This window comes from Arachis hypogaea, chromosome 1 (assembly GCF_003086295.3).
Source record: "Arachis hypogaea cultivar Tifrunner chromosome 1, arahy.Tifrunner.gnm2.J5K5, whole genome shotgun sequence".
Taxonomy (NCBI): domain Eukaryota; kingdom Viridiplantae; phylum Streptophyta; class Magnoliopsida; order Fabales; family Fabaceae; genus Arachis; species Arachis hypogaea.
Window position 1 is genome coordinate 106,874,465 of NC_092036.1, and position 24,355 is coordinate 106,898,819.

General features: G+C 31.6%; 3 protein-coding genes and 1 long non-coding RNA gene across 4 annotated transcripts; 2 read left to right on the forward strand and 2 right to left on the reverse strand.

The window, feature by feature from the left end:
* Nucleotides 1-2,666: 2,666 nt before the first annotated feature.
* On the reverse strand, nucleotides 2,667-5,793 carry LOC112707825 (uncharacterized). The gene is made up of 4 exons (XM_025759808.3): nucleotides 4,632-5,793; nucleotides 3,339-3,518; nucleotides 3,193-3,244; nucleotides 2,667-3,096 (listed from the first exon to the last, which is right to left on the reverse strand). Exons 1-4 carry the CDS (start codon nucleotides 4,892-4,894, stop codon nucleotides 3,007-3,009), a joined length of 585 nt encoding a protein of 194 aa, XP_025615593.1. The 5' UTR covers nucleotides 4,895-5,793; the 3' UTR covers nucleotides 2,667-3,006.
* Nucleotides 5,794-15,622: 9,829 nt separating this feature from the next.
* LOC140175216 (uncharacterized) lies at nucleotides 15,623-17,384 on the reverse strand. Its single transcript, XR_011865211.1, has 2 exons — nucleotides 17,010-17,384; nucleotides 15,623-16,546 (listed from the first exon to the last, which is right to left on the reverse strand). It is a non-coding gene; the product is annotated as an uncharacterized lncRNA (long non-coding RNA).
* Nucleotides 15,736-16,520, forward strand: LOC112769085 (glyoxylase I 4). Its single transcript, XM_025813528.3, has 3 exons — nucleotides 15,736-15,899; nucleotides 15,984-16,089; nucleotides 16,186-16,520. Exons 1-3 carry the CDS (start codon nucleotides 15,736-15,738, stop codon nucleotides 16,432-16,434), a joined length of 519 nt encoding a protein of 172 aa, XP_025669313.1. The 3' UTR covers nucleotides 16,435-16,520.
* A 4,792-nt stretch (nucleotides 17,385-22,176) lies between the features above and the next one.
* Nucleotides 22,177-23,145, forward strand: LOC112769161 (uncharacterized). The gene is made up of 2 exons (XM_025813639.1): nucleotides 22,177-22,194; nucleotides 22,303-23,145. Exons 1-2 carry the CDS (start codon nucleotides 22,177-22,179, stop codon nucleotides 23,143-23,145), a joined length of 861 nt encoding a protein of 286 aa, XP_025669424.1.
* Nucleotides 23,146-24,355: the final 1,210 nt, after the last annotated feature.

Here is a 24,355-nt window from a genome sequence, read left to right on the forward strand (position 1 = left end):
AACCTCCATAGCTTATAGCAATTTAGATAGATTACATTTAAGACTGAAATGTAATCATTTAGCAAATATTGTAAATGGATAATTTTAAATTTTATTTTATTTAAATAAGTAAATTGTCCATATTTTTATAAATTGTGTTAGATATATATTAAAAGTTAATTATCAAATTAATTGCGTATTAATTTTGAGAAGTCAAGTTTCATTCCAGTTAATTGTGAACAGCGTTGGACGCGACAGATGTATTATTTGTTGGGTTGCAAGGAAGTCTCTCTACCAGTCCGATACCTGGACTTCTCTCTGGGAGCGAATCCGAGATTAGTTAAGACTTAGAAACCGGTGATTGATAAGGTAGAATTGTCCCTTGTAGAAGAGAGTTGTATGCTCTTGTCATAGCATGAATCCTTCTGAGATGCTGTGTGGCCACTCTGTCTCTACAAGAGAGGGTTCTTGGAAGGATATTTGTCAGCTCCAAATCAGGGAGCCACGTATCAGAGAGAAAATGATCAGAGGCTTGTCTATGGATGTAGGAAATGGCAGAACAATCCGGTTTTGAGAGGTTGCCTGGTTACCTAGTGGTATGTTGAAAGAGAAGTTTCCAAGACTTTTTTCGGTTTCAAACCTTAAAGGATCTGTTATAGTGAACTGCGGGTTTTGGGATGAATTAGATTGGATATGGAGCTTCGAGTGGAGGAGAGTTATTCCAATGGGAGTTGGATCTTTTACACCAATTCCATGAAGTCTTGCCGTCTGTAAGGCTAACAACTGAGAGAGAGGACAGTGTGGTCTGAAAATTTGATAAAACTGGTATTTTTTCTACTAACTCCTTTGTGCAGGTATTGCAGGAAGCAGTTCTCCCAGAGGAAATAACAAGCTATAGTTTCACTAGTGCTATTTGGAGGGGTTTTGTCCCGTCACGGGTCGAGTTATTTTCTTGGTTTGTATTGGTTGAGAGGGTGAATAATAAGGAACGACTAAGCAGATTAGGTGTCATTGATCAGCATGGTAATATGTGTGATTTATGCTATAAGTCTGTTGAGTCTGTTTTTCATCTATTTATTGGCAGGTGTGGTATGCTTGGCTTTTCGCTCTTGGAAGGACATGGACTATGCCAGGTACACTAAAGCAACACTTTGAGAGTTGGACGAATGCTTCACAGAGAAAGAATGAGAGAAAAAGATGGTTCGTGGGATTTTTTGTTGTCCTTTAGGCTATTTGGCTAGAAAGAAATGGTCGAGTCTTCAATAATCAAGCCTCAGGTGTGGAGGAAATTATAAATAAGTCGTTTATACTATCGGACGAGTAGCTTGGTGGTGAACCTTTTGGTTGTTGATAGCAATACCGAAGATGACTAGAGAATCTTCTACTTTTTGAGTTGTCCGATATTGGTATGTACTTTGAGTTGTCTTTTGCTACTAGACTTCTGCTCTACCTTTGATGTGTTGAATATTTTTTACTTAAAAAAAATATATATTAAAAATAAATTAAATAAAATATATATTATACAGAATATATAACAATTAATTTAATGATTAATTTTTGTATGTTGACGTAGATTTTTGTATTTTATAGAGAGCTGGGCAAACATGGATCGGGCAAGGGTAGTACGTGCCACAAATAGAATCATGCTATTATATTTGGCATTCCAATATGTCCCACAAATATTTTTATACATTGAAACTTGTCCAGACATGTATGGGACAACCCTAATACTTCTCATAAATACACCCATCCTATAGAACACACGTTATTTCTATACGCTCAATGCATAGCCATGTCTATTTGTTTCTACGCTTCAATTCATGTAGTAAATCAGTTTTACAGGTACTTCAATAGTTAGTTTGTTTGTTATTATGGATTAAGTACTGATTTACTCCTTAATATTTCGACAAATCTTAAATGTCCTATTTTTATTTTAAATATTTTATTTTATTTTTTAATCAAAATTATTTTTTTTCAAGAATATACTTTTTTTTATTATTATTTACTTTTTTATTCTTTTCTATTATTTTTACAACTAAATCACTCTAGCTACTACAATTATTATAATTATAATTATTATCTCTACCTAGAAGATAACAGTGGGAAAAAATATTTGAAAAAAAATAATCTTGACTGAAATTAAAATAGAATGAAATAAAACATTTAAAAAAATTAAAGACAAAATCAAGATTTCTCAAACATTAAGAATTAAATCAGTATTTTAACTTTTTTTTTTCTGATAATTCAGTACTTTAACTTATTATTATTCTCCATTCATGCTTTTTTTTTTTGGACATGGTTCATTCATCATTCATGTTTCAAATCCTTACTATTTGATCCTTTCGAAAGAAAACCAAAAATGGGCTAAACGTTTTTCGATTAGGGTTTAGGGTTTCGGCCGATTGATTTCGGTACCAAAAGTTTGGGTCTTGATTCTTGTAAGGGATGTGCCTGTGTGCCAAGCATTCGACAAAAGTTGAAAGAGTGCAAAAACTACAAGTCAGAAGAGGCTTAATGAAAGGGTGTTATAAATCATGAACAAAAAAAAAAAAAAAGGTATCATAAACTAATTAACACATTCAGATTCAGCATCTCACTTGAAAAATTCACGATTTGAGTAAAAGCTTCTCTCTTGCAATTTTGGGGATGAATTTCAAACACACTGAAAAATAGGCAAACAAAACCAATAAAGCAAAACTGGTGTTAGGATACCAGCAACCGAAGGCAATTCAATTGATAGCATCAAACACTTCTCTGATCTGTTGAAACATGAAACCTATATCTCTCTACCTGTAGCAGTTAATATCAGCCGCCTTAACAATCAACCTAAAAGTCGAATCGAATCTTAGCTCTTACAGTTAGCAACAATTTTGGAAAGGATAGCATGCAATAACATCATGCTACTCTATCGATGCCACAAAACTTCAAACCACATTTTGCAACAGCTACCAATCAATCATTGTCAATGTGTGTTAGAAACTCTTTCATCTATGTCAGTACTATTCCTCACTTGAATCGTCGTGAGGCTTAATCTGTACGGAATTCATCGTATTGAGGCCGGAATGTCCCGAAAATGAGGTAAGGGAATACTACCATGCAAGCCATGAATAGTGTGAACTGCAGAATACAAAAAGCAATATGGTAGTTACCACAATTTTACCTTTTGGCAGCAAATGAAATACGAACAAATGCGAAATGAAATTGTTAATATACCAGAAGAGGAAGAGTCAAGAAATTCCATATTGGCCACAAAGCAAAGGTGAACCTAGAGAAGTCGAAGTACACAGAGTCGGCAAAACAAGGGTATACTGAAAAATAACTTGCAATGGAAGATAAATAGAAGACATTTGGATCCTTACAAGCAAAAAGAGACTACTCCAAATGCTGTGGCAAACGGCAAGACGCTGATGCTCTGTATCTGCCATTTTTTTAACCCCCACTTTTCATCAAATCTCTGGACACTCCACGCCAAGACACTTGTATAAACGAAAATCAATGCGTTCAAACTGACACCTATCATCCCAAGATATAAAGGCAGTCTGCAATAGAACTAAGGAGAAGATAATGAAAATTGTGGTTCTGAAACTAAGTCAAATATTAAAATCTCTCAGAACCACAGCAACTATACAGTTTCCAGATTCCCCCATTAACTCAAATTCAGCCATCTTCAAACACGTATAAAAACGCAGTCTCCATACTCATCATATACATCATCTAACCGGGTTTTCATAGGAAAAAGGAAAAAACAATTAAATAGAAAACAAAGATTAAAAAATCTGTTAGGATAGTGTTTCATTCAATATATAGTTTACATACATGTAGATATAATCTATTAAAAGAAAAACAATTGGATATAAATAACCAGACATAAACACCAATCTCCACTTTCATCAAACAGAAGAAAAGGTTAAACTAGTTTTCTTTTTCAAATATGCATCCTTAATAAGCAGCATATGCTTCAATATAACTTAATTTCTCAATCATTTTTGGATCTGTTAAAATGGACAGCTTGACAATTTTTGCAATTCCGACAAAACATTTCGGCCTAATATAGAGATTTCAATTAACTTAAATAACTTCAATTTATACACAATGTTCCATATCTCACAATGTGGTGAATGAACTTGATAATCCCCAATACCTTTCAACTAATGCCCATTAAGACAAAATATTAAGCTGAGCAGATCTACACAATTTCCAACTAGGAGAACATATTCTCTTATGCAAATTGTATGACCAAGTCATGTACACATTCTCACCAATGATCAAGTTGTTTTTCTATTTCTTACAATTGTAACAAGACCCGAATAGCTGCTCAATGATGAGTATATGCATGTAACCAGGTCATGCACAACTTTCACATAAGAGGATCTGCCCCATTTCAAAAAACATGGTTTACAAATTCAACATGCTCCACAACATTCATACCTCTAAAATGACAGTGAGGATTAATCTAGTCAAGATTTATAATTGTTACCAACCTACCAATACCATTATCTTTGGTAAGATAAAAGTGATAATGCATTAACAGATAGCACACCCCACCAGAGAAATAATGAAATTCTAGATGAATGATAATTCATACTTAATAGAAGTAGCAATGGCTGTTTGTAATTCTAATTGGTATGCATAAGTGTGTTGTTACTTGTTACCTTCTAATTCGATTGTCATGGCACAACAGATATATGAAATTGGAATGCCGATCACCAAAGTATAGAATGAAAGCAGCTGAGGCAAGCCAAAGAAAATTCTCCAGCACCTCAATCCATGTCTTGCGCGCCGGCGGCGGAGGCAGAAAATACCGCTGCCTTGAACATGCATCATCCTCTAGGTCATCACCACTGCTAGCATACCCTTGACTATGTCTCTGCCTCATAAATCCACCTCCAACCCCAACAGGCGTTCCCCCAGACATTGCAGCAACACTTTATACAAACAAAACTCACTACAAATGCCTCCAAATTAACAACAACAAATCACCACTACCTCTCTATATAACTAGATCCCCAATCTTATGTTCCCTTCAATATAAAGTCAACAATTTTGCATAAGGAACAATCAACATTAAAATAGAAACACTTTTGATCTCCAAAGCCAAATGATGAAAATTGAATTCCTCAAACAACTTTTGATCTACACTAGAGTTCCCAATTATCATCCCAGATGAATCCCTTGTGGATGAGATTCAGAATCCAGAATTTTACAATGAACACATATAAAATTGAAATCCATACCAATGGCTGAGCCAAACCGAGGGATAGAAATCATTGTCACGTCTCAAAAGCTCAAGCTAACGAATGATCCACATCCACCAAAGAATAACGTCATGTTAGCAATGACACTTACCCAGTTACCCACCTCCAAAATCCATGCAGAAAGCAAATCTCTTCCAACAAAAATCCTAGATTATTATATGAATAAAACTGATTTGGGGATTCAAGAATCTAGCGCAAGTGAAGAGCCCTGAGGAGAAATTGGAAGAGACCCAGTTGGAGCAGAGGGGCAGAAACAGTGAATCTTGAGAAAAGGAATGATTTTGATGGTGGGTATGTCGGAAAGAGTGAATCTCCGGTTGCAGTAACGGAATGAAGAAGCAGAGAAGAGAGAGGGTAGCAGAGTGGGTTGTGCATGCGTGAGAGAGTAGGAAGCAAAGAAAGAAGAAGAAGAAGAAGAAGACAAAGGGTTAGGCCACTCTTTCTTGAGTTTCTTCTTCCACCATAGAAAATAATTAAAATGTGGATTTGGCTTTGAAGAGATTCGTTCCTTGTGCGCCTATGCTCTCTCTATTATGTAAGAGGAGACTTCGAATGTTCCTTTGCCTTATATTTTATGCCTTTTTTCTTCTTTTTTTTTTGAAATTTTTTTTTGGGTTTATTATTTGAACATTTTATTTGTAGAAATATGTAATGTGTAAAAAATTTACAGTTTTACACTTATAATACGTATCTTAGATACACAAATTAAAAATTAATTAAACATAAAATTTGGATATTATATACCTGAAATATGTTACAAATTACATTTGCTTATATGTATATATTTAAGATATTGTGTATCCGAAATAAAATTAAAAAAAATTTCAACTCAATGTATTCGAAATATGTTATGATTTGATTTAATTTTATTTTTTTATTTCATCTAATAAAATTATAAAATTTTAAATTTTAAATTTAGATAGATATAATAAAAATTAATAATTTAGTTTAATTTAATACAAAATTTAATACTTATATTTGAGATGTATAATAACAATATAAAAACATAAATATATTAGTTAATATGTATATTAGTAAATAAAATATTTATTTTATTTATAAATACAAAATCCCATAATGAAGATAATGAGTTATAATTTAAATGACATAGTCTCTTTATATTTATTTAAAAGATCGCGAATTTGAATCTTTTTCCATAATGAACACGTGGAAGGTGTATGATTGCTAGTGACAATGAGATTAATGGTTTTGGTTGCTCATCTTTGTAGCATGCTCAAAATTAAGGTGAAAGATTCTTATTTTTTATTTTGAAATGTGAATTCTTCGGACATAGAAGATATAACAGCTTAATTTATTTGATACATCATTGGTATTTTATATTGATGAGTGTATGTTGAGCTGATATTTGATACATCATGAATTCGAATCTGACACCTGTTTTTATTTAATCTTTAAATTTTATAAATATACTTCATATTAACATTTGAGATGATTTTCAGTATAAAAATATTAATGGAGTATTAATATAAGTTAGATGTCATATTAAATATATAAAATGATATTATTTTGATTTTTGGTATTTAAATAGTCTAAAAATAGCGTTGTATCAATTATTTGTTAGGTAAAATTTTAATAAATATACGATGTTATTTTTGAATTATTTAAATATTAAAATTAAATCGATATTATTTTATAAAATTTACTGTAGCATCTAACTATTTATGACAACGTTTTGTTAATGTTGTATGTTAAAAATTGATTCAAAAACTAATATAAATTATATTCATAAAATTTAAAGATTAAATAAAAATAATTGAAAATTTAAAGACTAAATTAAGACTTACATATTAATTTTTAAAGTTTAAAGTGTTCTATTTAAATTTAAAAAAGTTTTATTTAATTTTAATGTAGTTTCACTATAAAATCAAAGTTAAATAATTAACGTAATATTCTACATGACAGCAGTACAAAAACAAGATTAATAATTTGAAAAACAAGTATAAGTTTCAAAGACAAAAAATCAACCGTAGATGTATCAATACATTTATTTATCATTCTCTTTAGTTCTATAGAAAATATTTCATTTAAATTATAAGAAAAATGATAAATAATATATTGATACATCTACAGTTGATTTTTGTATTTTTAGAATTTGTATTTATTCTCCAGATTATCAACCTTGTTTTTGTACTGCTGTTATATGAGACATTTCGTTAATTATTTAACTTTAATCTCACCATGAAACTATATTAAGACTAATTTAAACTTTTTTGCATTCAAATAAGACACTTTAAATTATGTGCCAACCAATTTATAATTGGATACTTTAGCTAAAAAATAATTTTAAGGTAATCTATTGTGTTTGGAACGTATGGAAATTAAAATAAGCTATGTTTAAGTGATATATTTATAAGAATGATATGAAATGATTATTTATATTATTTAATATTTGATACTTGAGGTCAAATTGGTTAAATAATTACAATTCAAAAATAATAAGCTTTTGTTCATAATCATGTTCAAAATATTGCTTCGTCTTTTTAACTTAAAATTAGTTTTACCTTAACATTATTATTTTCTATCAGAAGAACCTTTTTTTGAGGGGAGAAAAACTTTTTTTTTATGGATTTCCAAACATGCATGCTATAAATCTATTTCAGAGGGATAGAGAGAAGGCGAACTAAAGTAGTCTTCAAATAAAGAGTTCCTTGATTCTTTTAAATTGGATTAAAAGACTAGAAGATTAGTTAGTTACTGGAATAATACTTGACATTGGCATGTGGATGAGCATATAAATCAATTGTTGGATAAGAGCAATGAGCATTTCTTGTTGGTGAATACTATGATGCCTAAGTTATAGTACCTAACTTATTAGAAAAGATAAAAAAATAATATTTAATAAATTTTAATTATTTTATTTTTATTTTATATATTTTATTTTTTTTATTTATAAAAGTAAGTTAGACAATTTAAATATAATAATAAAAGACACTATAGAATTCACCTTTCTTATTTGGCACTCAATACATTGGTTGAATACCAGCTCACATGGTTCAAAACATAAGTGTGATGAATGAGGCTGTAATTCTTGTTTAATGCTTGATGAAGCATAAACTTTTTCACATAATATTGAGAATTTCAAGCGTATTTAAAACACTGATATTTCAATAATTTTAATCATTGATCTCAATTATAAAAAAATATATAATATATATTAATTAAAATCCACAACTAAAATTATTAAAATATCGATATTCTAAATACATTTGAAAATAGTACTATAATATTATGGTGGTGTTGGAACATGATAATAGAGAGCTATAGTACTTTCTAATAGAACAATAGAGTACAAGAATGAATACAAATAAGAGAGAGGGACATGCATGTAATGATGAGTTTGTGAGGCAAGGAACCTCTTAAAGTACTAATGCAATCAATTTTCTGTGATGCTTTATGTTTGGGCTATTAAATCTACCCATCAAACACACCGAAAGAACCTCCAAAGAAGATGGTGACCCTTAACTACTAAAAAAGCTAGCTTGCACGCCAATGGAGTTGGAGCTTTGGTTAGTGTTAGAATAATAATTATAATTCAACTGAATATATATACTATTGCTTCTTTTGATTTAAGAAAAAAAACTATTAATATGAATTAATAGGCGATTATTTAGTTGGAAAATGAATAACAAAGAAACAAATTAAAATAAGACCATTAGTAAAAAAAATAAGAAATCGGAAATGCACTAATTTTTAAAATATAAATTTTATTTAAAAAAACAAATTAATAAATTAAATAATGTTGGAGCAAAATCCAATCTTAAAAAAGGAGGGTGTAGAAGTTTCTACTCTTATGATAAACACAAAAATGAGTTTTCAAAGAAGCGTGTTGAATTGGAAAATGGCATGTGATAAGGTGGACTAGTGAAGTCTACAACCACAACTTTAGGCAACAATAATAAACTGTCCCAACTCCTAATAACTCCTAGGGTTGCGAGATACCCAAGCTTTCAAACTTGCACACTTAATTATGATTAAAAGAGAAATGTACTTATCTCCTGTTTGAGGAAATTCTTTCCTTTTCATGCTTCAAGTTGAAGGAGTGTTAACCTATCTTTGTACATTCTTTCCAATCTTATTTATTATTATTTGGTATTGTGCTTTAATTGTCTTCATTTTTTTATTTTCATGTAAGCTTATTTATCATAACCCTATAAGATATCAAAATGATGGAAAATAATCCGTATTAGCTAGCCTAATTAACGTTTTAGGAAAAAGAAGATTTTTAACAACTTTGGGGTCATAATCCCCCAGAATTTTTACTTCTATAATACACTTAATGTTAGGGTGGCAATGAGTAGGGTAGGGTAGAGTTTGAATTCAATCCTAACCTTACCTGCGGGTTGAGTTTTTAACTAACACTCGATCCTACTCTATTCGCGGGTTGAGAAATACCCAACCATAACCCTATCTGCGTTCAACCCGCGGGTATCCGATCTTACCCGCGGATTGACAAAAAGAAACATTATAATGACACAAATATCTCATAAATATCATAAGTATCTTTGGTTTAGTGGCTAGGAACTTTTTGCACATGCTTAAAGTCCTTGGTTCAACTTCTATATCTAATATTTTAAAATATATATAACACATATTATAAGGGGTGCGGATAGGATGGTTCAACTTCCATATCTAATATTTTAAAATATATATAACACATATTATAAGGGGTGCGGGTAGGATTGAGGCTCAACCCGCACCCTACTCACTCTACAGGGCAATCTACTTTGTGTCCAATCCTACCCGCAGCGGATCGAATTTGCAATTATACCCGACTAGATTGGATCAGGTTGAATATCCGCAAATAGAATTCATGCTGCCAAGCCTACTTAATATTGAGTGTGTATAAATACTTTATCCTAGCAAATGCTCAGAATGAAGAAGAAACCACAAAGGAGATATCAGTTTTTGTTTATTCTAACTAGTTGTGTGATGTGTCGGAATGATAAAATAATATGGGGTTTGATAATCGAAATATTGCTTAGCATAATCTGCTGTTAATGACAATGTCAAAATTAAAGTTGCAGGATATGATATAGTCCATGTTTTTAGGTGTTTAAGTATTTTTGTGTTGTTCTTGTTTTACTTTATTCTATTTATAGGTCTTTTAGTTTTATACTTTTATGCTCCACCATTTTTAGGGTTGAGACAAATATAATTTTATTCACGTGAGACTTTGTGAATAATTTTTATTTATTTAAATAAACAGTTATTTTCAATTGAGAAAAATATTCAGCATGCTTTTTCTTTTTTTTTTTGGTCATATAACACACTCACACTCACACACACATTCCACACACACACACTAACCCTCCACTAGGATTCAATCCTGGTGTGGCTTCATTTGAGACAAATATCTTTGCCACTACATCACATGCCTCAGCCAGCATGATTTTTCTTAACTTGTGTATATGTTTTTTTTTTTGAGTTAAATTTTTCTTTTCAGGTTTTTTGTCAGATTTACATGGATGAGGCTCCAAACCCAGATACAATTTTGTTAAACGGTACTGCTCAGATTGGGCATCAAGCTTGAAAATATGGGCTTGAGAAATAGTCCAACTAAAACTTTTATTTTTCTGCAGTTGGTGGACAGTTATACCAACTTAACCAACACTTCCATAAAAGACATAAAAAAAATGAGCAATTATCAAATTAGTCTATGAGATTTTTAAAAATAATTACTTTAATTTCTCATATTTCAAAATATATAAAATAGTCGCCAAAATTTATCTTTATTAAACAATACAATTCCTTTTTTTTTTATTTTTGGTTTCCGATGATATATTCCAACTTAACAGGCCAACCTGACACTTGCTTAAACAAAATAGTGAGCTAACTACTAGACTAACCCAACTTGGTTAGCCCTTTTCCAATTTGATTCAAATAATAAAGTAGGAAACATTTCTTGAAAAGTTAAAAAATCTCAAACAATTTCTAAAAGATTTTTAAAATTTTAGAATAGTCATTTCGATTAAACATATCAAATTGAATGGGACTATATTATCTAACGGAAATAAACATTAAAAGTTATTTTGTATATTTTAAAACTTAGAGAACTAAAGCGTCCGATATTAAAATTTTCAATGATTGATTTAGGTAAATTACTCAACAAAATTTAATTATACGGTGTGACGATTCACCAACTATTCTCTTAACTAAAAAGTTAAATGTTTGAATCTCATCTTAGTCTCTACTTTATCCTTAATGTTGTGTTTGTTTACAGGCACAAAAAACAGAGACACAAAATCATGTTTCATAGATGAGCATGAACACAGTGGCATAGCTAGACACCGTATCTAAAGACACTGAATTAATGTATTTTGTGTTCTTCTTAACACGAAAGACACAAAAACATTACCAAGAGATACAATTTTTTTCTCATTTTTCTATCAATTTTTCATCATTATATATTTTTTAAAATTTTTTGTATAAAAAAATAGAATAAATTAGACTTTCATAAATCCTTAAATTGATCTGTGCAGGGTTATAATGCCAAAATTCATGTTTGTATCACAGAAAGTTTAACGAACTCACTATTTGCTAAAAATTGCCTCTGTAACGTGAAGAAACCAAGAAACGCTCGGTTTCCATTTCGGTTGTAGGTGTAACCACCCCGCTATTAAGGATATGGCTGAAAGAAATAATAGAAAAAGAGCTCCAGTATAAAGATCCCCATTAGTACGTAAACCGAGGAAAATACAGGATCTCCGCCTACACAAGCAAATTGTTGATAAAACTCCAAAATGGTGTTTTCTTTTGACCCAATTTTTTTTTCCTTATCATTCAAGAAAGATAAGAAGAGTTTTTTTCCATTTTTTTACGAATAAAATAATATGTCTTTCTCATAAGACTGAAATCGGTAAAAAAAAAAATCAAATCGCACCATCTCTGTAATAAGTAAATGCCTCCTTTTCTCCCGAGGTTGTCGGGCGGTGTTTCCCTTAACCAAGCCACTGCCTATGATTCGCCGGCTCATTCTTCAACAGGCACGCGGTTAGAGCCTCGGGCTGGGCTCCTCCCACAGCAAAGGACCCGAAAAACTTTCTAGTTATGAATCGGGAATAGAACCAATGGGTGATACTCGCACAACATCTCCTATTCATCGATCCGCGCCTGCCTTTATACAATTGAGGTTATCTCCGAAGTGAATGGTGGTTGATAGAAAAACCCTTGATTATAATTGTCGGTATGAGTACTGCGTTCAACATGAAACTTGTGGTTCGTAGTAAAACACCAATTTTCTTGTTGAGACCTAATATGATCTTCATCGATTTCTCGTTTTTGTGGGTTGGTCCGGTCTGTTGCTCTTTCCTTGCGCCTATTTTGCTTTGGGGGGTTGGTTCACAGGTACAACCTTTGTAACTTCATGGTACCCGAAAAGCTAAACGTGTAGTTATTTTTACTCATACTAAAAAATCAAAAGATTCTAATCCTTATGGGGATACTAGAGAAACAAATAACACTGATGAAAAAGGGGAATTGGCTTTAATACGTTATGCACAACAACCAGATTTTCGACGAGACATAATAAAAAGATCCATACGTGCTCAGCCTGACGGAGCAATGCCGCGTGGAGGTAGAAGGCCTACGGGTCGTGAACTTCTTTTTCCGGAGAAGAAGCAATGATGGTATTCGGGGAATAAGCATCGGCTAACTCTGTGCCAGCAGCCGCGGTAAGACAGAGGATGCAAGCGTTATCCGGATTGCTAATTGTCCGAAATGCGAAGCAAAAATATTTTGATAAAGACGTTTCTGCTAAACAGGATGTATTGAACTCATAATTCATTAGATACTTTTTATGAATGTCAACTAAGTATCGTAAGTAAATTGCTCCCGGTTGTTCAATCATTTGATAACCAGAGTTATTCTTTGATAAATGATCACTTTCTGAATTTTTTGTTTTTTGCGCGATTTAGTCTGTCACTAAATAAAATATAAGAATATTTTTTATATCTTATTTTTAATATTTTGTCTTATCCTATTCTCGAATTAAATATAGTCTAAGTGAATGACCCGAGTAAAGGGATTAATTGAATTCATATATATATAAAGATAAATTTTTTATACTTATAAATTAAAATTAAAACAAAAAAACTGTTTTTTGCTTTTTAATCTAAAATTCACTATGTCAAATTAATGTTTAACGAACAATAGAGTCAAATAATTAGCTTATATAGTTATATAAAAAATAATTAATCATAATAGAACAAAACTTATTTCCATTAACATTTGCCCAAGATTTTTTTTCCATGTTTATGATTTCAAGACATATCGGATAATAACACAATTTATTTTTATTTACTTGATTGAACATCAAAACTAATCTTGATTAAAATATCCATAGTGGATCAAAGATTAGAAGAAACTAAACATTTAAAAATAAACTACACTTAAAAAATGTTAAATAAGTTAATCGTTGCATGCATGCTTTCCGCAGAATGACAAGTTGTTATGTTATATAAAATGAAAAAAATAAAAATGATGCTTACACGTCGTACCAATTAAATGTAACATCTTGACATAAGGTATCTCCTTTGCTTATGGTCAAATGGACATAAAATAATTCTAGAAAGAAACATAAAAGATATGATCTTCGAACACTTTTCTGTTATATATCGTGTAAATTAAAAGCACATACAAAGTCAAAGGAAAACTAATGACATGTTAATTACCAAAGTATTCAATTACCACCTTAAGAATGAGAAATAAAATTTAGAGTAGTCAGTTTTTGAGAATGAATCCTTTTAATTATTAAAAAAAAATTAAGAGTATAAAATATAATTTTTAATTTTTAGTATTTTTTTATATTTATTTTTTATTTTACTTATAAAATTAATATTAAAAAATTATATTTTATTTTCTCAATTATTTAAAAAAAATTAAGAGGATGAATTTTCGCCAACTTTTCTCTCAGCACACTAAAAACTAAAAAGCACGTTTCTTATGTGTACTAAGCCAATGCTTATCTCTAGCTTTGATCCCTTACGCACTTTATCTTTTCCAACATTTAAAACTCGTTTTTCTAGCTGTTGATTTTATTTGGTCAATCGCTTTTAATTTTTCATTTTATTCAGCCAATCAAAATTTCAAAAGAAACTTTTAAGTCTGATCTTCCTGTCAAAACTTTTTCATTGTAGTTTTTTTTTATTTAGCCTTAGTGCATGTTTGATCTTAATAAATTTTCATCTAGTATAAAAAATCACTTCTAGTCCTTGAGATTTGGTGTAATTTCTTTGTCAAAATCAAATTTTTTAAAGATCTGAAACTTATAATATATCGTCTAAGAGTTTGTCTATTTTTTATCTTGAACTAAGAATATATATTAATATTACAAATTAAAATATTTTTATTACAAATATAAAAAATTTAAATTTTTAATATATTTGTTTTACATTAATTAAAAAAAATTAAAATTTTTTTACTAATAATAATTTTATTATGTGTTCTTAGGACATATATATTATCTATGAAATACAAATACTTCGCTGAGTTGTCTTACTTGCCTGTCAATTACATTTTGAAAATGAGATTCATCGATACACATGTGTGTTTAGTGTGTCAACCGTAATAAATTTTTTTTTTTCCAAACACGATTACACACACCTAAATACTATTACGTATTAGCGTATCCAGCCTTATTCTTAATATATAATCTTGAAATGAGTTTAGAACTAGTATTTATTAAAAAGAAATACTACTAGAGAATCATCAGAATTTGTTGTTTTTAGTCATTACTTAGGCATCAACTCAATTTTTTTAGTTTAATTTCTTTAATTTAGTAATGCAACATCATACTTTATCTCATATTTTTAAATATTAATAATTAACTGATGACCAAAAATAATAAATAATTGTTATAGTCCTCTAACATTTTTCTTTATCAAAAATAAAAATATTTTAAATATTTTATACAATTAAAAAATATTTAAAATAATTAAAAAAATTAAATTATATTTTAATAATAATAAAATATTAAAATATTATTATAATTTTAAATATATAACATGTCTTTGTATTTTATAAAATTTTAAAATTTGTGTATCTGTATATTACATATTATATATTCTATATCTATATTAGTGTCTATGTATCATAACATGCATGTTAATTAAATTTAACTCAATTCTAAAAACTAATTTTAAAGATAATAATTAATTTATATTCATAAATCATTTAAAAATTATATTAATAAGAGAGCTAGAACTTGTAATAATCACCGTGATCATATACATAAGTCAAAGATATTAGAGGGAAGTAACGTGTCGGATGGTAGATAAGCGTTGTCCATGGTGGTCTGATTCACCAACGTCAAATCTACGTGTCACTCCAAATCCAACATTGTAAATTGTAATAAGAACAAGATCAGAAGCTTCTATAATATACTTCGATTTATTGCTATAAATAGAAGGCATGCAAAGCCGCCAATGGCACTAAGCTACATCATCATCACCTTTCAATAATTTCATTAACCTTTGAGATTACAATGGCCAATAACAATAACAATAACAATAATCCTCTGCAACTCAAGTCATTGAATCACATCTCCTTGCTGTGTGGATCAGTGGACAAATCTATTGATTTCTACGTCAATATTCTTGGCTTCTGCCCCATTCAGAGGCCTACTTCCTTTGACTTCAACGGTGCATGGCATGTCTCTAATTAACAACTCTCTAATGCAAAGATCCTTATGATTATATATGATTTTTGATGATGATGTTTATGTATGTGTAGGTTATTCAATTATGGCATTGGCATACACCTCCTCCAATCAGAAGATCCAGAGGGCATGCCCAAGATTCTTCAGATTAATCCCAAGGACAACCACATTTCTTTCCAAGTATATACATATATATATATATAATTTCTATCTTGATATAAACATATATATACAAAATTAATAATGTGTATATACTTGTGCATTGTATTATTGTAGTGTGAAAGCATAGCAGCAGTGGAGAGAAGATTGAAGCAAATGAAGATTAAGTATGTGAAGAACATAGTAGAGGAAAATGGGATCTATGTTGATCAGCTATTCTTCCATGACCCAGATGGATGGATGATTGAGATCTGCAACTGTGACAAACTCCCTGTGGTGCCATTGTGCTCTTCTTCCTCTCCTTTCAATTGCAATATCCCAAACCACCATCTTCACCAACAAATTCTCACAATGGACCAACAGTGACAAACTTATATTAATCTTATTAATTAATGTACATACAAAAGTGATCATTTGTTAATTATGAATGTCAAAGTAAAACTTCCATCTTATCTTAGGAAATTGGGCTGAATGGAAACTGGAAAAATTAAACAAAACAAATTTAGAAAAGATCAGTGTTCCAATTCATAAAGCTATAACAAGCTAAGGAGATATACATATAATTCTTATCCTGATTTACATCTGACATTCAATTTAATTAATGTCAGTTTGTCTCATCAGGTAACAGATAAGGTATTCATTTATGAATTCTATTAAAAAATAATTTATTCTATTAGAAGACAAAGCTTTGAGTTTTCATTTGGAAACAGAAATCAAAGCATGGCAATAATATATAAGATAAGATCAATGAATATAGTAATCCTATATTCCTATGGTTATCAACAACACTAGAACGGTGGGTTTAATTTGTCCCCTTAATTAACACAAAACAGTAGTTTTCTTTTGTCATCTGAAAGGAATTAGTGGATCAGGTTCTTGAACAATAATGAACATAACAAGCAGTAATGAAAAATTGAAAACCAAAAATGAAAACTGAATACCTCAGCATCAGCTTCAGGTTCTTTGTGATAATCTATTAGAGAAAGGCTCAAATCAAGTAATAAGTAATAATAAGAATATTGATTAATGAAACTGAAGAAAGCAAAATTAATCCAGAAAACTTGAAGGCCAGGTCACCCCATATATATTATTTTGATACATCAACTTACTTAGCTTGCAACTTTTGAAGGCATGAATTAACAGAGATATGGTGAAAGAGAAGAACTAGGAGCTCCCTTCAGTCCAAAAGAAGAGAGCATGGAGTTCTTGATGGACATGCTTTTGGGCTGCAAGGAACTCCCATTTCTACAACTTTCATAATTAGATCATCAATCATCTTCATATCACAAATTGAATGAGAGTGTTTTGTTGTGTGTAGGTAACAAGAAGAGGGGTAAATGAGTCCTTTTATACGATGACAACTCTACTCTTAATAGGTGTTTTACCTTGCTTCTTATTCAATTAATAATGGACCTAAATAATTTAGTTTCACTTTCACTTTAAAATTAAATTCCTTCCATCTACAAAAACAATTGAGTTATAAATGAAAATTAACTAGACTCATTTATTAACATCAAGTTACCGTTACTAGCCCACTATAGTGTCCTCATCCTTTTTGACAATGCGTGCTTTCTTGTCCCTCAAGAACCACCTAGCAAACTAGAAAAAAAAAAAAAAACATAAATGCTTTGATGCTAACACCTTTTTTTTTAATAATTTCGGTTTCGGTGATATTATATTGTTTAAATGATTCTGTTGATCTTTATAATTTTTTAAATTTATAATTAAGTTTTTATATATATATTTTTTAGTTGAGTTCTTATGCTATTTTTAATTTTATAATTAGGTCTTTATCAATATAAAAAATATTAAAGTTAATGAAATATATATCTATAAATTAAAAATATTTATAATTAAAAATTTAATTAAATCGTTGACTAAATATTTTTTGAGAAAAATATTATGTTAAGTTAACGTTTTTGACATAAAAAAAATTAATTATAAAATTAAAAATAATATAAAAACTCAATTTAAAAATATATATATATAAAGACATAATTGTAAATATGATAAAACTATACAAACAAGGGAATAATTAATCTTGTTATATATCATTTACTACATGAATGCAAGAAACAATACTTATAACATTACATAAAATTTCACTTCTCTTGTTTATTCCTCCACTTTGAGTGAGATAGTAAAGTGGGTATGCACTTATGCTTTGTCATCTATAAATTGAAATTCCTATCTTGTGGTCCCTAACTTGGCCTTCTCAGAATTTTGCTACATATATCCACTAATCTGCACAAGGATTCTCAAAATCTCCTTTAAATTTGATATCAAACTTATTAATATATTTATTTTTTCTTCTTTGTGTCCAATCAAGGAATAGGGATGGGATTGCATTCCTACCATGATTCCATTATTAAGCATGTGATAGGAACTGCATTTTGCTTTTCCAACAAAACATTTATGATCCACTTTCCTTCCTACCCTTGTTACTACTACTACTCTTTTCAATGAATTTGATTCCTCTTTAAAATTTAGCCAGTGGATAGTTTTAGCTTCTTATTTAAATTGTATCAAACTTTTGAAAGTGTCCCTTCTTTTTTGCCTCTTGTGCATAATTCTCTCTTGTCCAAGCTTTCATGGTTTTGATTCTCCCTACTCTCAACTAGGCTCTAGCCTTTGCCTTCAGCTTTTCATTATTTTTAAGGTCTTTTTCTTCCTTCATACATAGGGTAACAGCTAACAAACAAAATGGAAAATTGTATCAATCACTACTTTCGTTGACTTATTATATATGTTAGATCAATAGCTTATTATTGAACCAAAATTTATATGTAATTGTTGTTGAAAGAATAAAAATAGTTTAACTTCATTATTTTTTAGAATCTCATCTACTATGATTGCATCTATTAAAATAAAATGGATCATGGATGTATGTCAAGCCCAACAACTTTGTATTTAAACATCTTATAAGCTTTTTCAAGAAGCTTTCTAATATGTTGAACGAAAGCTACTTAATAAAAGATGTGGTTCTTGAAATGGAAATTAGGTACTAACAAATTTAACAGGAAAGAAGTTTTCCACCCTAAAATGTAGGAATGCAAGTAAAATTAGTAAAGAAAAAAAATGTCGATGTTGGATCAACTTATTCCTTCTATTTTAAAATAAGTGTCTTTTTTATTTAAATTCATTAAAAAATTAATGTATCACATAAAACAATGAAAGAATGGGGCAATGCCCCCTCCCAGATCCCATACTCCCGGTCATTTCAATCGAAATCAAACGTGGTTGAACTGAATTGATTAAATATAGAGTAAAATTATAAAAAAAAATGTAATATATAATTTTAAATATTCAAATTTAATAATTTTTAAATTAATAAAATTTAAAATTTGATAATTTCATACAATAAATTATTTATAATTTATTATTAAAAGTTCATAAACAACTTCAAATATCAAAATTTATAACTAAAGAAAATCAAAACACATATAAATGACAAACACAAAATATTCTATCACCAAAAGAAACAACATTGAACAAATAATATTTCAATTAAACAAAGACACTACTCATCAGAAATCATAATCATCATTAAGTGTTTCAATGTCTCTATCATAAATATGTAATCCAAAGCCACCATCTTTAAAAGTACCACCAAAAGAAGTATTTGAGGATTTAATTACGACATCAGGCATATCCACTTCAACTTTCATGTCTCCTCCATCATATCTAATAAAAAAACTTAATAAAAAATAATAGGATAAAGTACTAATTTGGTCCCCTACATTTGGGGTGAATTCTGTTTTAGTCCCCAACGTTTAAAGTGTTTTATTTAAATCCAAAAAAGTTTTGATTTGCATCAATCAGGTCCTGCCGTTAAGTGGGTGTGAAATTCTTAACGTCGTGTCCGACGTGGCAAGGAAGAGGGGACAGTGGTTAATAGACGTGTAATCCTTCCCGCCTTTGGACAGAACCCATGCTTACCCTGACTCTTTTTCTTCTTGTGAAGCACAAAACGATAACAAAAAACAACAAACTCTACCGATCGTCACTGAAGGGTTGCGATTCGCAGCCAGAGAAGTGACATTGTCCTTCAGTAACGTTAAAGGTTCACAGCAACAGTTAGTTTGAAACCCTTGCTTTCCGGAAGAGGATCGTATCAGGTATTCCGTTATCAAATCTTCTCAACCATTTGGTTTTCATCTTAATGCATGTTGATATGTAATGATGCATGTTGATGTGTTATTGTTTTGTTTTATAGTTTCATATTCTTTTCTTATTTTGTTTTGGAAGTTTTTATTTTGCCCTAGTGATTGCATTTATGCATTTCTGTTGTTGTTGATCAATGTGAGAATTTTATGAAGTTTATTGTGTTTGTCTAACAGATTGTTCAGAAAATGAGTTATTTTAGTGTCAAGATACACCATGGGGAAAAGTTTGGGTTTGATGGTGAACCTTTACACTATGTGGAGGTGAGACTTCGATAGTGGATTACTGTGATGAAGATAGGTGGAGTAGATTTAAGGCCATAGAGATAGTGGTCGAACAGGGATATGTGGCAGAGAACATCGCTGCAATGTGGTATAAGTCTCTGAAAGATGAAACAGATGTAGGACTGAGGATGCTTCACACAGACAAGGATGCAATGGACATAGCCAGAATTGGAATGAGGGACAATTTGGTGGAGCTTTTTGTTGTTCACAAAGATGGTGCTACTACTAGGAAAGGTTGCACCATTGAGAAAGTTGAAGACATAGATGGTGGTGAGGCTGCTGCACCCATTGCAGACACTGTTGAGCCTGGTCCAATTGTGTTGCATAAGGCCCAATCATTTACTCAGGCCAAGGTGGGTAAGAAGTTCAAGGTGGTGACAGAAGCCCAGAATGATATGTTGGAGGAGGATGATGAAGAGAGGTCAGAGAGGTCAGGTTTTTCAGGTGATGATGAATCTGAGAATGATGATTACCAGCCATGAAATGATTATGAGGGAGACAGTGATGAACAGTGGAGTGAAAACAGCTTTTGAGATAGTGATCTGTAGGTTGCATTTGATGACAGCAATGATAATTGGAATGGTGATAGGAGTTTGTATGATGTTGAAGTCACAACTACGAAAGATTCCCAAAAGATGAAACAGAGTGTTCCAACTGAGAGAGTACAAAGAGAATTTAGTGGCAGTGTTAATAAGGATAAGGAAAAAGTGGTGGCTGCTGGACTAAGGGATGAAGATGATGGTTATGAGAGTGAAGAGTTGTGGGATGTCCCTGTAAGTGATGATGAAGGAAATTCCTTGTTGAGGAAGTACCCTTTGTATAAGAGTTTGAAGAATATGATGGAGTATACATGGGAGGTTGGGACAATGTACGTAGATTGGAATGCTTTTAAGGAATGTATAACTAGCTATGCTGTGCATAGTGACAGAGGAATATGGTTCTCAAAGTGTGATAGCCATAGGTGCAAAGCTGTTTGCAAAGAAGGTTGCAAGTGGTTTGCTTACTGCCATAATATGAAGAGAGAGGATACATGGCAATTGACCAGCTGTTACAAAAATCACACATGCAGTAAGGCAACCAAGATTGGTATCATGAGTTCTCAGTGGCTGAGTAAGGCTTTTATGAAGAAGATCTGTGAGAACCCTAAAATCAAGTTGAGAACTTTGATAAAGAAGGCTCATAGCAAGTGGAATGTTGATCTCACAAAGACTAAAGCTGCCAGAGTGAAGCAGCAAGCCTTGGATGAGATTAATGGTACTTATGGAGAGCAATATAGGAGGATTCATGACTATGCTGTCGAGTTACTGAGGTCAAATCCGGGTTCCACTGTTCAGATACAAGTGGAGAGACCTCCTAAATTTCAATTAGAGACACCAATTCCTGGTAAGGACATGAGACCACAATTTGAGAGGATCTATATCTGCTTAGATGCTTGCAAACGGAGTTTCATGGTGTGCAGACCCATGATCGGTCTTGATGGATGCTTTACCAAGACTCCATATGGAGTCAACTTCTAACAGCCATTGGATGGGACCCCAATGATCAGATTTTGCCAATTACCTATGCTGTTGTTGAAGTAGAGACAAAAGACTCGTAGAGATGATTTTTGTTGAATCTGTGTGACGATTTGGGAGTTGATAAGATCAGATGGTGTACATTCATGAGCGACCAACAAAAGGTAACTCTCAATCTAAGCAGTACTCACTTAAACTTGTCTAATTAATTCTGTCTTTAATTTATGTTGTGCTGTTATTAACTGGTGCTGTTTTTAAATTCTGCTTCCAAGGGATTGATCCCTACCTTTGATGAGTTGCTGTCTGGCATAGACCACAGGTTTTGTGTCAGACACTTATATAACAATTTCAGAAAAAGGTTCCCAGGTGTTCAGCTAAAGATGATGATGTGGAAGGCTGCAAAGGCAATATATGTCCAGGAGTGGAAGAGAAGGATGAAGGAGATTCAGCTGATTGATCAAGGAGCTTATAATCATCTCATGGAGATCCCTGCCAAGTATTGGAGCAAGTCCAGGTTTAATTATTTTCTTAGAGTTGATACACTTGTAAACAACATGTGTGAGTGTTTTAACTCTGTTATTGTAGAGGCTAGAGAGAAACCCATTGTGTCTACGTTAGAAGATATTAAGATTTATCTAATGAATAGGTGGGCTGACAACATACAAAGTATAGTTACATATGCTGGAGAAATTTTGCCAAAAATAAACAAGAAAATTGAAAGAGAGTTTGATAAGGGTGGAGAATGGTTGGCCATATATGCGGGTAGGGACAAGTATGAGGTGTCTAGCAGTCAGGGTAATAAAGACAAATTTGTTGTGGACTTAAACTTACATGAGTGCTCCTGTAGAAAGTTTCAACTAACAGGTTACCCTTGTGAGCATGCCATGAGTTACATTAGGAAAATGTGTTTGGATGTTAAGAACTATGTGAACAAGTACTATAGGAAAGAGACATACGTGGACTACTATCAACATGTAATCTACCCAGAGAATGATGATGTGCTGCCACCAGTGTTTAGGAAACTAATAGGGCGCCCAAAACTAAGCAGGAACAAAACTGGTGATGAGCCACGCAACAATGGACCACTGGCTAAATTATCCAGGACTGGACAATAACAAAAATGTTCCTATTGTTTTGCACTTGGTCATAACAAAAGAACCTTCCCTAAAAAACATAAGGTGGAGGCCTCAGCACAAAAGGTAAAGTTGTTGTTGTCAATTTGAACACAATTTCTTATATGTGATTGTTGTTACTGTTTATAGAATAGTGTAGCTCCACAAGCCAAGAAAGGTTCTGGCACAACTAGGACTCCAAACCCCAGCAAGATCCCAGCCAAGACAACAACACAACTAGCAACAAAACTTCAGCCAAAGAGAAAGAGCAATACACAAGTTGGAGGGAGCCAAGAATCACAAACATCCTCCAAGAGAGCTAGATGCAGCAGCAGCGCTAGTCAACCCCAGTCATCGACAGCAACAGTCATTAGCCCATCAAGGAGGACCCTGAAGTTCATGGCAAAAATACCATCTAGGGCCTGGAAAGCATTGGGATGAAGAACATAGTAGATTTTAGTGTTTATATTCTGTTTTGTACTGAAAGTGGCAATGACCAAGGACTAATGTCCATGTGATACTTTAGACAGCCTACTTTAAGACTACTAGTTTGATGTTGATCTCTTTTGTGTTGTTATCTTTTCATCATTATATTTAAGGCTTGTTTGAATATTGTAATGGTTAAGAGAAGCTATTTTAAGACTTATCCATTATCTAATGATTTAAATGAATTTTTAGCAGCATAGTTATGTGAATTGGTAAATTAAGCCTTCTATTTACTGGTAGATCAAACTGAAATAAACTTTTACAGAGGCAAATAATGCATGTCAAATATAGGAACTCATAGCTTTTCATTTCACTCAAAAACTTGATAATGTTTATAGCAAATGCCTTTACACATACAACTTCCAAAAAGTTTCAACTAACACATCACTGTTATCACCATAACTGTATGTCAATTTTTTCAATCCCCTAAACAATTGACATTCCCTCCAAACTAGGGACAACAACAGCAAAGCAAACAAACATAACTGCTAACCCCCTAAACCTCAATTAAGTCGATCATATAGCAGCAGCCCAGCTGTTGTCCATCCAAGAATTCCAACAGCAAGTGCCAATGCAAATTTTCTTTCAGCTTTCTGCAGTTCTTGTTTCAACGAACTTGCTTTGTTCTTCAGTCTTTGAATTTGTGGATCTTGCCCTTCAGGCTCTGCCCAAGCAAAATAATCGCATCCTTCTCCTATATGTTCTCAACCAAACCAAAACGAAGACA

Coding starts and splice junctions, on each gene's coding strand:
- LOC112707825 (XM_025759808.3), bottom strand. CDS start 4,894: ATGTCTGGGGGAACGCCTGTTGGGGTTGGAGGTGGATTTATGAGGCAG. Junction 3,245..3,338: donor GGAGTAGTCTCTTTTTGCTT/GTAAGGATCCAA, acceptor CGACTTCTCTAG/GTTCACCTTTGCTTTGTGGC. Junction 3,097..3,192: donor TCTTGACTCTTCCTCTTCTG/GTATATTAACAA, acceptor TGTATTCTGCAG/TTCACACTATTCATGGCTTG.
- LOC112769085 (XM_025813528.3), top strand. CDS start 15,736: ATGGCCAATAACAATAACAATAACAATAATCCTCTGCAACTCAAGTCA. Junction 15,900..15,983: donor TTTGACTTCAACGGTGCATG/GCATGTCTCTAA, acceptor ATGTATGTGTAG/GTTATTCAATTATGGCATTG. Junction 16,090..16,185: donor ACAACCACATTTCTTTCCAA/GTATATACATAT, acceptor GTATTATTGTAG/TGTGAAAGCATAGCAGCAGT.